Below are 11,776 nucleotides of genomic sequence, written 5' to 3'. Positions count from 1 at the left end.
AGTTCGTTTCGGCGTGTGTTGCATTGTCTTTTTGTCTTTTTACTTCAGTGTTTCTGTTGTTTCGTTGTTTTTCTCTTATAGTTGGTGTGTTTACCTCAGTTTTACCCGGTTTTGTTTTCTCTCAATCGATTTATGACTTTCGAACAGCGGTATGCTATTGTTGCCTTTATTTATGCTTTAATATCAATTGATCAAATGGCTTCTTTGAAGATGGAATTCGTTTACAATTGGAGAATAAGGACCATGGTAGACTAGACGTCACAATAAATGGTAAAACTGGAACTGTATGTAATGATTACTTCGACGATAACGCAGCCAAGGTTGTTTGTAGACAACTTGGACTTCCATTGTACGTTTATTTAAATCAAAGCATGACCTGAAAAGAATTTGAATAGCAAAATATACCGATCTCCGAGGAAAAGTTGAAACGAAAAGTCCATGAGAAAATGGCAAAAAAATCTCAAGTTTTTCACGATATTTCTAAATTTTTATACAATAAAATCGTTTAAAAAAGTGTTTCGCTCTACAAATTATATATATACGTCCATTATCAAAAATCACGGATCAGGAAGTACACACAAATAAAACGTAACATTCGTTTACTAGGTTATAAAGATTTAGAATATGACCTTAAAGTTGCAATAGATACACAAAAAGGATAACAAATTTAAAATAAGTAAAGTATTTCATTTATATATTGTCGTTATGAGTTCCAGCTGTGTACGTCATCATTTAAGAAGGCTTTATGTACCTCTATGATTTTTTATGACCGTTTTGGTTTCACATATTACCATGGATGTGTTCTTATTTTCAAAGACACAATTCCATTTGAATCTCCTTCCTCGACTGAACATTACTGAACCATTCGGCAATCCTCGGTTGAATCCGCTACTCTCATTCTATGAAGGTATGAAATCGCCCGAGATGTGACGAATGAATACTGAATAGACTTATCACCTGTTTGAACTTTTAAATAACAAAATGACGGGGACCGCATGTAAAGCATGTAAAAACGTTAATTGGACCAAAGCGACTCTTCAATTATTATCTTTTGTAAACTATTAACTAAACACTAAAGCTATTACTATCCATTATTTCTCTTGGACTATAACATCTTATATCTGTAAAAGACAAAAGAAGAGGCGAACAGGCATAAATGCGACATACAAAGTCATAAGTCGAAAATTTAACTGACAAATAAAGGCAACAGTAGTATACCGCTGTTCAAAACTCATAAAGTCATGGCTAAAAAAAAGATAAAAAACAAAAAAAAACACAAAGTTTAAAACTAAAGACTGACCAACACGAACCCCACAAAAAACTTGGGTATTCTCAGGTTCCTTTTACTATCTTTCAGCCAAAATGCACACTATGGTAAAACTCGCCATGTATTAGGGTAACAACGTCTCAATATTACTTGATGATGTCCAGTGTTCTGGGACAGAAGACAATATATTAAAATGTAAAATGCAAGTTGTTGGTAAAAATGATTGTTTGCACGAACAAGATGTCAGCGTTTATTGCTATGGTAAGATATAATATTATGTCATGTTAATTGCGATACAATTATTGGTTCCATGATGCTTTTTCTGTCATTGTGATGATCAGAAAAATAATAACAAAACAGTTCAAATTTTACTTGAAAGGAGCGCATTTCGACAGTAAATGTTTCTATAGTTATGTTCCATTACAAAATATTTGAAAACAGAAAAATAAAAGTTAAAAACGTCATAAAAATTTATTACCTAAAGGGTATATATATAACTACAGTGCAAATATTTCTATTAATTAGTATACATTATATGACAAAAACTGGTTTGTTTTTAACTTAGTCGAATGTAGAGATATCCAAGTTTGAATTTCTAACAATAATTAGATAATTAATAAGGCACCGACCATTAATATTTTGTGAGAGTATGTTATGACGTTCATTTTTTTCTGAACTAGGACACATTTTTATTTAGGGGCTAGCTGATGCCCACTTCTGAGTGCGGGATTTCTCGATGCGTTGAAGACCCATGGCGGCCTTCGTTTGTTATCTGCTCTTTGTTAGGGTTGTTGTCTCTTTTACATATTTTCCATTTCCATTCTTAATTTTATTTCATATTTGTTTATTACATTGTTTTACTCTGGATTCAATTACAAATTAAAAGTTTTGTTCAGACTGAATTGAAAATTCCATATAAACGTTAACAATCGTCGAGCTTTAAACAGTTTTTGCTCGATAATATGATTGAACAGTTTTTACTCGAAAAATACAATATTTTTCCAAATAACTGCTTATCTCCTCCTCCCCTCCCCACCACCTCATAAAAAAATGACCGTACACGTTCTGATTCATTATGTTATATTGTTTCAAGATAGTTGTTGACCGTTATAAAAAAAACATTGACATACAATAGACTATTCCTTGTATGCATTTTTATATCTGTCAGAGAATGACGAACGATACGAGCCGTATCTGTTGTATACTTTTAAGAGAAGTTACACGTACCAGTTCGGAAGCCTTTTCACGGTTTGACAAACGACGGAAGTAACATCATCACTGAGCAAACACGACACTATTTATCAGTGGCAGATTTGTTAATTTATTATCCTCAAACGCTTTTAATATATCTGAACCAGATTATAAGTATGACTGGTGACAATGATGAGAGTAGAATTTGCATATATATTCTGGAACAACAATCTTGTCTCATAGTTTGATATTAATTTCTAATGAAAGTAGGCTAATTAAAAAAAAGAACCCCCCAAAAAACATATTAGACATCTTTTGCGAAAATTAATGTATATAATATATAATGCAAATGACAAACTTCAATTCATCGTATAATTAAAAATGTACAGTTGAAGGGTACTATACATGAGGTCTTTTAACATCAACTTACACTATCGGTTACCGGATAACCGGTCGATCGATTATCCGAGTAACCGGTTTGTCAAATCGATTTTACTCGAAAAGATGTTATTGTATTTCCTAAACATGTATCATGTATGATAAAGCGCAAACAACAGCTCCCACGACAACGACAGTTCCTACAACTACGACAGCGGCAATGACTACATCAAAAGGAGTACAATCATGTGTGGACGATTCTCGTCTTAACTGCGACAAATCTTCATGCAGCACTAACTTAAAATCGTTTTGTCCATTAACGTGTAATCTTTGTAGTAAGTATTTTTACATTGTGTGTTTTTATTAATGATATGTTAAGTTCTAAAATTCAAAGCGAACGAACTCGATGTTAAGTTATTACACCAGAAGATGCGCACTTATGCATTAACATGAATTGTACTATGCGGTGATATCTACCTTAGTGAGGTCAACGAGTCTTAAATAGCTGGCTGAAATTCATAGTCACTATGATGGCCGTTTATACGTTTGTGAAATGGTTGTTCTGACTCACCAACGTACTGTTTACTTCATTTACATGGTACAAGATACATGTTTGTTGTCTTGTAACACACCGTCTGCTTCCGTAAACCTTGATGACGTAGAACATGGTTCAGGTGAGAAATCAGCTCTTACAAGCAAGTCTTTTGTTGACCTTTTATATCTGAAAAAAAAATTAAATCACAAGAATACTGAAATTCAAAAAGGAAAGTCCCCAATCAAATGATAAAACGCATCAACGAATGGACAACAAGTGTAATATTCCTGACTGGTACAGGCGTTTTCAAATGTAGAAAATGGTGGATTGAACCTGGTTTTATAGCATTAAACCTGTTACTTGTACGACAGTTGCTTCAAATTCAATTATATTGACAACGATGCGAGAACAAAACAAACAGACACAATAGGTAACTAGAGGCTCTAAAGAGCCTGTGTCGCTCACCTTGGTCTTGTGCATATTCAACAATGGACACGGATACATTCATGACATAATTGTGTTTTGGTGATAGTGATGTGTTTGTAGATCTTACTTTACTGAACATTCTTGTTGCTACAATTATCTCTATCTATAATGAACTTGGTCCAGTAATTACAGTGGAAAATATTTTCTAAAAATTTACAAAAATTTATGAAAAATGTTAAAAATTAACTATAAAGGGCAATTACTCCTTAAGGGTCAATTGACTATTTTGGTCATGTAAACCTATTTGTAGATCTTATTTTGCTGAACGTTATTGCTGTATACAGTTTATCTCTATTTATAATAATATTCAAGATAATAACAAAAAACGGCAAAATTTCCTTTAAAATTACCAATTCAGGACAGTAACCTAACAATGGGTTGTCCGATCCATGTGAAAACATCAGGGCAGATCAATCTTAATCTGATAAACAATTAAATCCTGTCAGATTTTCTCTTAATGCTTCGGTTTTTGAGTTATAAGCCAAAAACTGCATTTTACCCCTATGTTCTATTATTAGCCGTGGCAGCCATTTTGGTTGATTGGCCAGGTCACGCCACACATTTTTAAACAAGTTACCCCAATGATGATTGTGGCCAAGTTTAGTTTAATTTGGCCCAGTAGTTTCAGTGAAGAAGATTTTTGTAAAAGATTACTAAGATTTTCGAAAAAATGGTTAAAAATTGATTATAAAGGGCAATAACTCCTTCAGGGGTCAACTGACCATTTTGGTCATGCTGACTTATTTGTAAATCATACTTTGCTGAACATTATTGCTGTTTACAGTTTATCTCTATCTATAATAATATTCAAGATAATAACCAAAAACAGCAAAATTTCCTTAAAATTACCAATTCAGGGGCAGCAACCCAACAACAGGTTGTCTGATTCATCTGAAAATTTCAGGACAGATAGATCTTGACCTGATTAACACTTTTACTGCGTCAGATTTGCTCTAAATGCTTTGGTTATTGAGTTATAAGCAAAAACTGCATTTTACCCCTATGTTCTATTTTTAGCCATGGCGGCCATCTTGGTTGGTTGGCCGGGTCACGCCACAAATTTTTTAAACTAGATATCCCAAAGAGGATTGTGGCCAAGTTTGGATGAATTTGGCACAGTAGTTTCATAGGAGAAGATTTTTGTAAAAGAGTTCTAAGATTTACGAAAAATGGTTAAAAATTGACTATAAAGGTCAATTATAACTCCTAAAGGGGTCAAATGACCATTTTGGTTATGTTGACGTATTTGTAAATCTTACTTTGCTGAACATTATTGCTGTTTACAGTTTATCTCTATCTATAATAATATTCAGAGATAATAACAAAAAACAGTAAAAAATCCCTAAAATTACGAGTTCAGGGGCAGCAACCCAATAACGGAAGGTCGGATTCATCTAAAAAATTTGAGGGCAGATAGATCTTGGCGGCCATCTTGGTTGGTTGACCGGGTCACGCCACACATTTTTTAAAACTAGATACCCCAATGATGATTGTGGCCAAGTTTGGTTTAATTTGGCCCAGTAGTTTCAGAGGAGAAGATTTTGTAAAAGTTAACGACGACGGACGACGACGACGACGGACGACGGACGCCAAGTGATGGAAAAAAGCTCACTTGACCATTCGGGCCAGGTGAGCTAAAAATGTCCCAAAATAGGGTCACAGCAGCAACATTGTGTTACAATTTTAATCCTTATAAAAACAAAACGAATATGAAAGAGCTTATACATGTAGTTACCAAACCAAACATAAGGAACAAATCCGTTGTGATCTTTGACACAGAATGTCGATAACAGTAAACCAAATCATGACACATGCTTCAAACTAAGAAGCAAAGAGGCAAACAGTTTTAAATATGTAAATTATGAGATACACGCCGATCTTCACAAAGTCAAAACGTTCATGTTTGACTAGTTGATAGAAAAGACTCAATCAGAATTGAGGTAGACGGCAATACATCTTTTTACCAAAAAAAATAGAAAATTATGAAATATAAGAAGATAAGTATGTGTGTTTTTTTTTAAAAGTTTTACAAACATCATTGTTATTTATTGTTCAATATGGTATAATCATGTAAATTAAACGACTTATGCATTCCTTTCATATCAGATGTAACAACCCCTCCTCCCTGTAATGATAACCCAATTGTGAATTGTAAACCTTCAGTGTGTACTGATCCTGTGCTGAAAGACTACTGCAAGGCAACTTGTGGTACCTGTGCAGGTATGATCATTTTATATGCAACTACTTTGATTTAATCTGTATTATAGTACTGCAACCAGAGTTCATTTTTTAAAATTTTAATGTCCGGAAGACACACACCTAAATTATATATCGATGGAAAGAGGAAAACGTGTATAATAAGAAAAGTTGGGTCCGTAAAAATCCAGAGTGGTCACAATTTTGTTGAAATTGAGGTCAAAGGTCAGACCTAAAAATATCAACATTTCAACCACAAGGACAAAAAGGAGAAATATTCTGATATTTATTCAATAGAATGCTACAAAAACGATTCAATCATAAGCATATGGTATAAACGATGTTAAAACGACAAATTTGACTACTTATATGAAAAGCTGCCATTAAAAAATGGCGTTGATTTGGAACCTTCTGATTTTTTTCCATTTAAGACATAGCAAAAGAAGAAGTGGCCCTTGACCTTTCACATCCATAAACTTTCATATTGTGTATAGTATTTCACTATAGTATATTACAGAATTATTTTCGAAAGTATAAAACACCAGTTTATTTAATTATTTCAATATTTTTTCTATCTTTGAAAAAAAAAACAAAATTCAAGTGCTGAAACAGTGTTTTTAATTTTGCATCTTAAAGGTTGTGTATTTTGTGAAAAGTAGTATCTAGTTATAGATAAATACATATTTGTGTATTTGCAAAGTCTAGACAGGGCAGTTATAACACAAAATATACTATAGTCACACGAGGCGAATGCGAGGTTTAAAAAAAAGGAGTGTAAACAAAGTCAGTTTGGTGCATGAACATTTTGTTAGTGGGATAACCCTGGTAAAAAAAGTTAACTCATTAATTTTTTACGGGAAGGATGAAAAATTATACAATGCAATGCTAATTTCTAATGTTTTAATTCAAAATCAGTCATGATCCTTATATAACTTTTAAAAGTGACACACACTAGCTCAAGTATTCATAAAATAGGGACATGAAATCAATCTCTAAGTCATCATATGCGGATTCAGTACGCGTATTAGCATTACAAGACACTTCCCTTTTTCATAAGAACAAGTTCGGCGTAGGACAGAGTTTGTTCAAAGCAAACACAGTTTTTGAGTACAAATGCTATCTGGAGCGTAAATACCGTCATGATTCGGTCAAACTCGTCAGATATAGTCTTACCTTTGCATAGGAAACACAAAAGAAATGTGAGTACAAAGTTTCGATAAATGTTAGTGACCCATAATCCCATATGCATATGCATGATGTATCTGCACTGCCAATCCAAAATGTAATGGGGCGAATGTTGCTACAGAAACGATTGATTTTGTAATAGCCATCCATTTGCGAATTTTTGTTATCTTTAGGGACAATATACGGTTCAGAAGCGCCTTTGTGTTATTTTTATCACTTAACTAACAAATGAACTTTTGAGCCTAGGCTCCGTGTTGAAGACCGGACCGTGACCTATAATGGTTTACTTTTATAAATTGTGACTTGGATGGTGTGTTGTATCGTTGGCACTCATACCACATCTTCCTATATCTATTAACAAGCTATGCATTTCCATAGAAATACCAAAACGAGGACATAGCTCATAAGAGCACTTGGTGGCAGGGTGAAGTAATTGTTCTTCTTTTAATGTATCCTTAATATTTTCAGACCACACCTTGGTGTAATTCTGAAAGTCTTAACATAGACCTTCAATTTTCCTGCAGCAGATATGGCATCCCCTAAATTGAGTTCAGAGCTAAACACTTTATTTCATATCCCTTGGCCCCCACTGTGTCTGAATTGTAAGGGTGTCACAATATCTAGTTAGTTCTGGAGTTTGACATCATATGCGGATTCAGTACGCGTATTAGCATTACAAGACACTTCCCTTTTTCAATAAGAACAAGTTCGGCGTAGGACAGAGTTTGTTCAAAGCAAACACAGTTTTTTGAGTACAAATGCTATCTGGAGCGTAAATACCGTCATGATTCGGTCAAACTCGTCAGATATAGTCTTACCTTTGCATAGGAAACACAAAAGAAATGTGAGTACAAAGTTTTCGATTAAATGTTAGTGACCCATAATCCCATATGCATATGCATGATGTATCTGCACTGCCAATCCAAAATGTAATGGGGCGAATGTTGCTACAGAAACGATTGATTTTGTAATAGCCATCCATTTGCGAATTTTTGTTATCTTTAGGGACAATATACGGTTCAGAAGCGCCTTTGTGTTATTTTTATCACTTAACTAACAAATGAACTTTTGAGCCTAGGCTCCGTGTTGAAGACCGGACCGTGACCTATAATGGTTTACTTTTATAAATTGTGACTTGGATGGTGTGTTGTATCGTTGGCACTCATACCACATCTTCCTATATCTATTAACAAGCTATGCATTTCCATAGAAATACCAAAACGAGGACATAGCTCATAGAGCACTGATGGCAGGATGAAGTAATTGTTCTTCTTTTAATGTATCCTTAATATTTTCAGACACACCTTGGTGTAATTCTGAAAGTCTTAACATAGACTTCAATTTTCCTGCAGCAGATATGGCATCCCCTAAATTGAGTTCAGAGCTAAACACTTTATTTCATATCCCTTGGCCCCACTGTGTCTGAATTGTAAGGTGTCACAATATCTAGTTAGTTCTGGAGTTGGCAGTTTGGTAAGCAACAGAGACAATCTTGGGTAAAATTGATCGGTATATATAGAGGATGTGCTACATGAGAAAGGCTTTTTTTTTATGGAAGAACAAATCACATCACTAACAATCGTTATTAATGAACTGACAGCAAGTTCAAATTCTAATTTTTCAGTAACTGTTTTTACTTAATTGCACAGGTGTTGACTTCAATCAGTTCTTGGTTATGCATGGATAAATGATTACTCACATTAATAAGGACAACTTAAAAGACTGTCAACACGTTCTGTTTTTTTTTTAAAGGTTTGTCTTTTACACAAAAACCCTGTTTTCATATCCAAACTACAAGTAAGAAACTGAGCGCGAGTTCGTATAAAAGTGTCAGGTTGTGAGGATACATGTCGATCAGTTTGATCACATGTATGGATTTCTGTTGTTTCTAATTTTAAGTTCCCAAGGGTGACTGGTGAAACGAAATATGGTCACTTGGTCTTGTCCCGACCGGCAGTAAAACGAAGTGGGGCGTCCGTTTGGCTGTGCGGGATGTATCAAGTTCGCAGTCACGTCCGGTCAGAATGGGGACGTTAAGTCCGATGCCTCGTGTAAAGGGGAGTATCACGTTCTTTGCATGTTTAAACCCTTGCATCAACTCTTTGAGGAGTCCGAAGGTGGCCTGTTGCAATGGAAAATTTCTGTCCCAATCCAATATACCATCATTTTCCAGTGGCAGTCTAAATTTTCCCGATCATCATCCCGAATAGCCTCTATTATGACAAAACCTACCTATTGTTTTTATTGTTAACTTGTTCTCGTCCTGAACATGCATGAAATATTTGTCATTGGACGTTAAGCAACCAACAATCAATCAATCAATCTAATTTAAAGACGCACCAATTTTGCCTTCTGGTGCAAGTCTCATAACATCACTGATGATTCGCCCACGGAAAGCAGAATATTAAGAGAAGTTGGTTTTAGCATCACCTTGTCACACACCAAATCTCTGCGAATCTTCAATAGAACTTTCCCCCCTACCACTTGCATGCATATTAACTGCTCTGAAGTTAAACATTGAAATACAATGTATTTTCACACAATGTCAACTATAGTCATTATCCGGAAAAACCTCTATCCGAAGGATTTGGTTAACTTTTATATAAAGTCAAAATTTTATTAACAAAAATATAACTTATTTACAGAAAATACACGAAAGAACTATTATATATATATTATATATATATATTCAAATACTATTTTTGAATCATATGTTTTCTCGTTTTCAAAGAAACGCGTTACATTTCTAGCTAAAAAACAGCTAACTCTAAGTTTGAAAGTTTTACTTGGAGATGGTATTATATTTATGTCTTCATCATTCCGATGATCCTTGATGATATGTGCATAGAAAATATTTACGAAAATAGCGGGAAATTTAACCAAAATATATATTTTTGGATTTTAAGGTAACTACCCAAAACGTTAATTGAGGGGTACCCCCATGAAAGGGATAAAATACAAAAATGTGACCATAGAAACTTTTTACGACCCGACGGAAATTAAAATATAGATATTATTCTATCATTTAAAAACAAGTTGCAGCCGTGTGTTATTCCGGACCATTTACACTCGTTAACTAAGCGTCTTTTTCGATGTCAGTTGCAGTACTATTAGTGTACATTTATCATGGTAATGTGAAAATATTATGGTCGTTATTTTGCCGTTTTAGGATTTAATTGATAATATTTGTAAAAGTGTACACCAAATCACCGTGATTGGTTAGAAATGAAATAAACAATGGATTTGACCAATGCCGCGACGTTATTATTATCTTGGGATACGAACAAGCAAAATTGGCCGTAGTCCTTTAGATTTTGAAACGGACAATTAAAACAATAAATTTATATGTTTGATATAGGAAATTGAAAGAACTTCAAAACTCAGAGAGCCCACAAATGACCACAATGACATCTAAATTTGAATATTTTTTGGAAATTAAATTCTTTCAATGTTACATTATGGGTCCCTTTTTCTAAGGATATTCTTATTCCAGGCATAGACGAGCTTAGTCGTGTTTGGCACAACTTTTTGGATTCTTGGGTCCTCAATGCTCTACAACTTTATACTAGTTTTGGTTTTCTAATTATTTTAATCTGAGCGTCACTGATGAGTCGTATGAAGACGAAACGAGCGTCTGGCGTATTAAATTATAAGCCTGATACCTTTGATAACTAATTCCATTGATTCCTTGATTATATAATTTATAATCGTTTTACTAATAAATAATAGGATTCCATGAGCTTTCAACGTCTTTTAACTTAAAACAAGACCTCGAAATATATGTCTTAGACTACACGTTTAATTTTGCGGTCGTACTTCCAGTTAAGCGTACAGCTCGAAAAAAAAACAACAGCATTTTTATTATAGATACATACAAATAAATTTTTTTTTTTTTTTTAACATAATTTAATTATATACAAACAATAAAAGCCAGCTGATGATCTATGCTAATTACCAGTTGAGTGTATATTATAAAATCTAAAGTAAGACTGGTACAATTAAATACAAGATTATTTGAATATTGAACGATCACTCAGTGTTGAAGTATACTATTTAAATAATATTGCAAGGTTTACGAGTACTGTAAAGATAAAAATCGTTTTCTATCGTTAATAATTGACGTTTGAGATTTGAATAAATAAAAAAATCTGATTATGATTATCTAGTTGATGCTGTTCTTTCTTTCATTATTATTAGGGGCTAGTACAACAACATGGATTCATGTTATACCAGTTACTCCCCATGTTGGATTACCAGTTACTCCGGTTGTTGGATGATGATTTGTATTGCAGTAAACATAAAATTTTGATATTAAAAAACCGTCATTTTTATGTGTTTTTTTTATATCTTATAATTTGTCAATTATAATTATAAATCAATAAATCAATCAATCAATCAATCGATCGATCGATCGATCGATCGATCGGAGAGAGAGAGAGGTTATATCCGCACGAGACTATAGACGAAAGAGAGGGGGGGTAATATCGCCACGAGACTATAGAGAGAGAGAGAGAGAGATGAGAGAGAGAGAGAGAGAG

The 11,776-nt window shown here is 33.9% G+C and overlaps 1 protein-coding gene across 1 annotated transcript; it reads left to right on the top strand.

Annotated features, from left to right (window-relative positions):
• The first annotated feature begins 193 nt into the window (after positions 1-193).
• On the top strand, positions 194-11,567 carry LOC139505526 (uncharacterized protein ZK673.1-like). The gene is made up of 5 exons (XM_071295070.1): positions 194-349; positions 1,358-1,528; positions 3,004-3,171; positions 5,964-6,077; positions 11,436-11,567. Exons 2-5 carry the CDS (start codon positions 1,468-1,470, stop codon positions 11,513-11,515), a joined length of 423 nt encoding a protein of 140 aa, XP_071151171.1. The 5' UTR covers positions 194-349; positions 1,358-1,467; the 3' UTR covers positions 11,516-11,567.
• The last annotated feature ends 209 nt before the right edge of the window (positions 11,568-11,776 follow it).

This window comes from Mytilus edulis, unplaced genomic scaffold (genome assembly GCF_963676685.1).
Source record: "Mytilus edulis unplaced genomic scaffold, xbMytEdul2.2 SCAFFOLD_1120, whole genome shotgun sequence".
Taxonomy (NCBI): Eukaryota; Metazoa; Mollusca; class Bivalvia; order Mytilida; family Mytilidae; genus Mytilus; species Mytilus edulis.
Note: the sequence above shows the minus strand (reverse complement) of the source record. Positions and strands in the feature narration are given on the sequence as shown.

Bases quoted from the DNA above. Each gene is read 5' to 3' on its own strand.
- LOC139505526 (XM_071295070.1), top strand. From the start codon at position 1,468: ATGCAAGTTGTTGGTAAAAATGATTGTTTGCACGAACAAGATGTCAGC. The intron at 1,529-3,003 runs GTAAGATATAAT...TGTATGATAAAG, and splicing joins TGTCAGCGTTTATTGCTATG to CGCAAACAACAGCTCCCACG. The intron at 3,172-5,963 runs GTAAGTATTTTT...CTTTCATATCAG, and splicing joins ATTAACGTGTAATCTTTGTA to ATGTAACAACCCCTCCTCCC.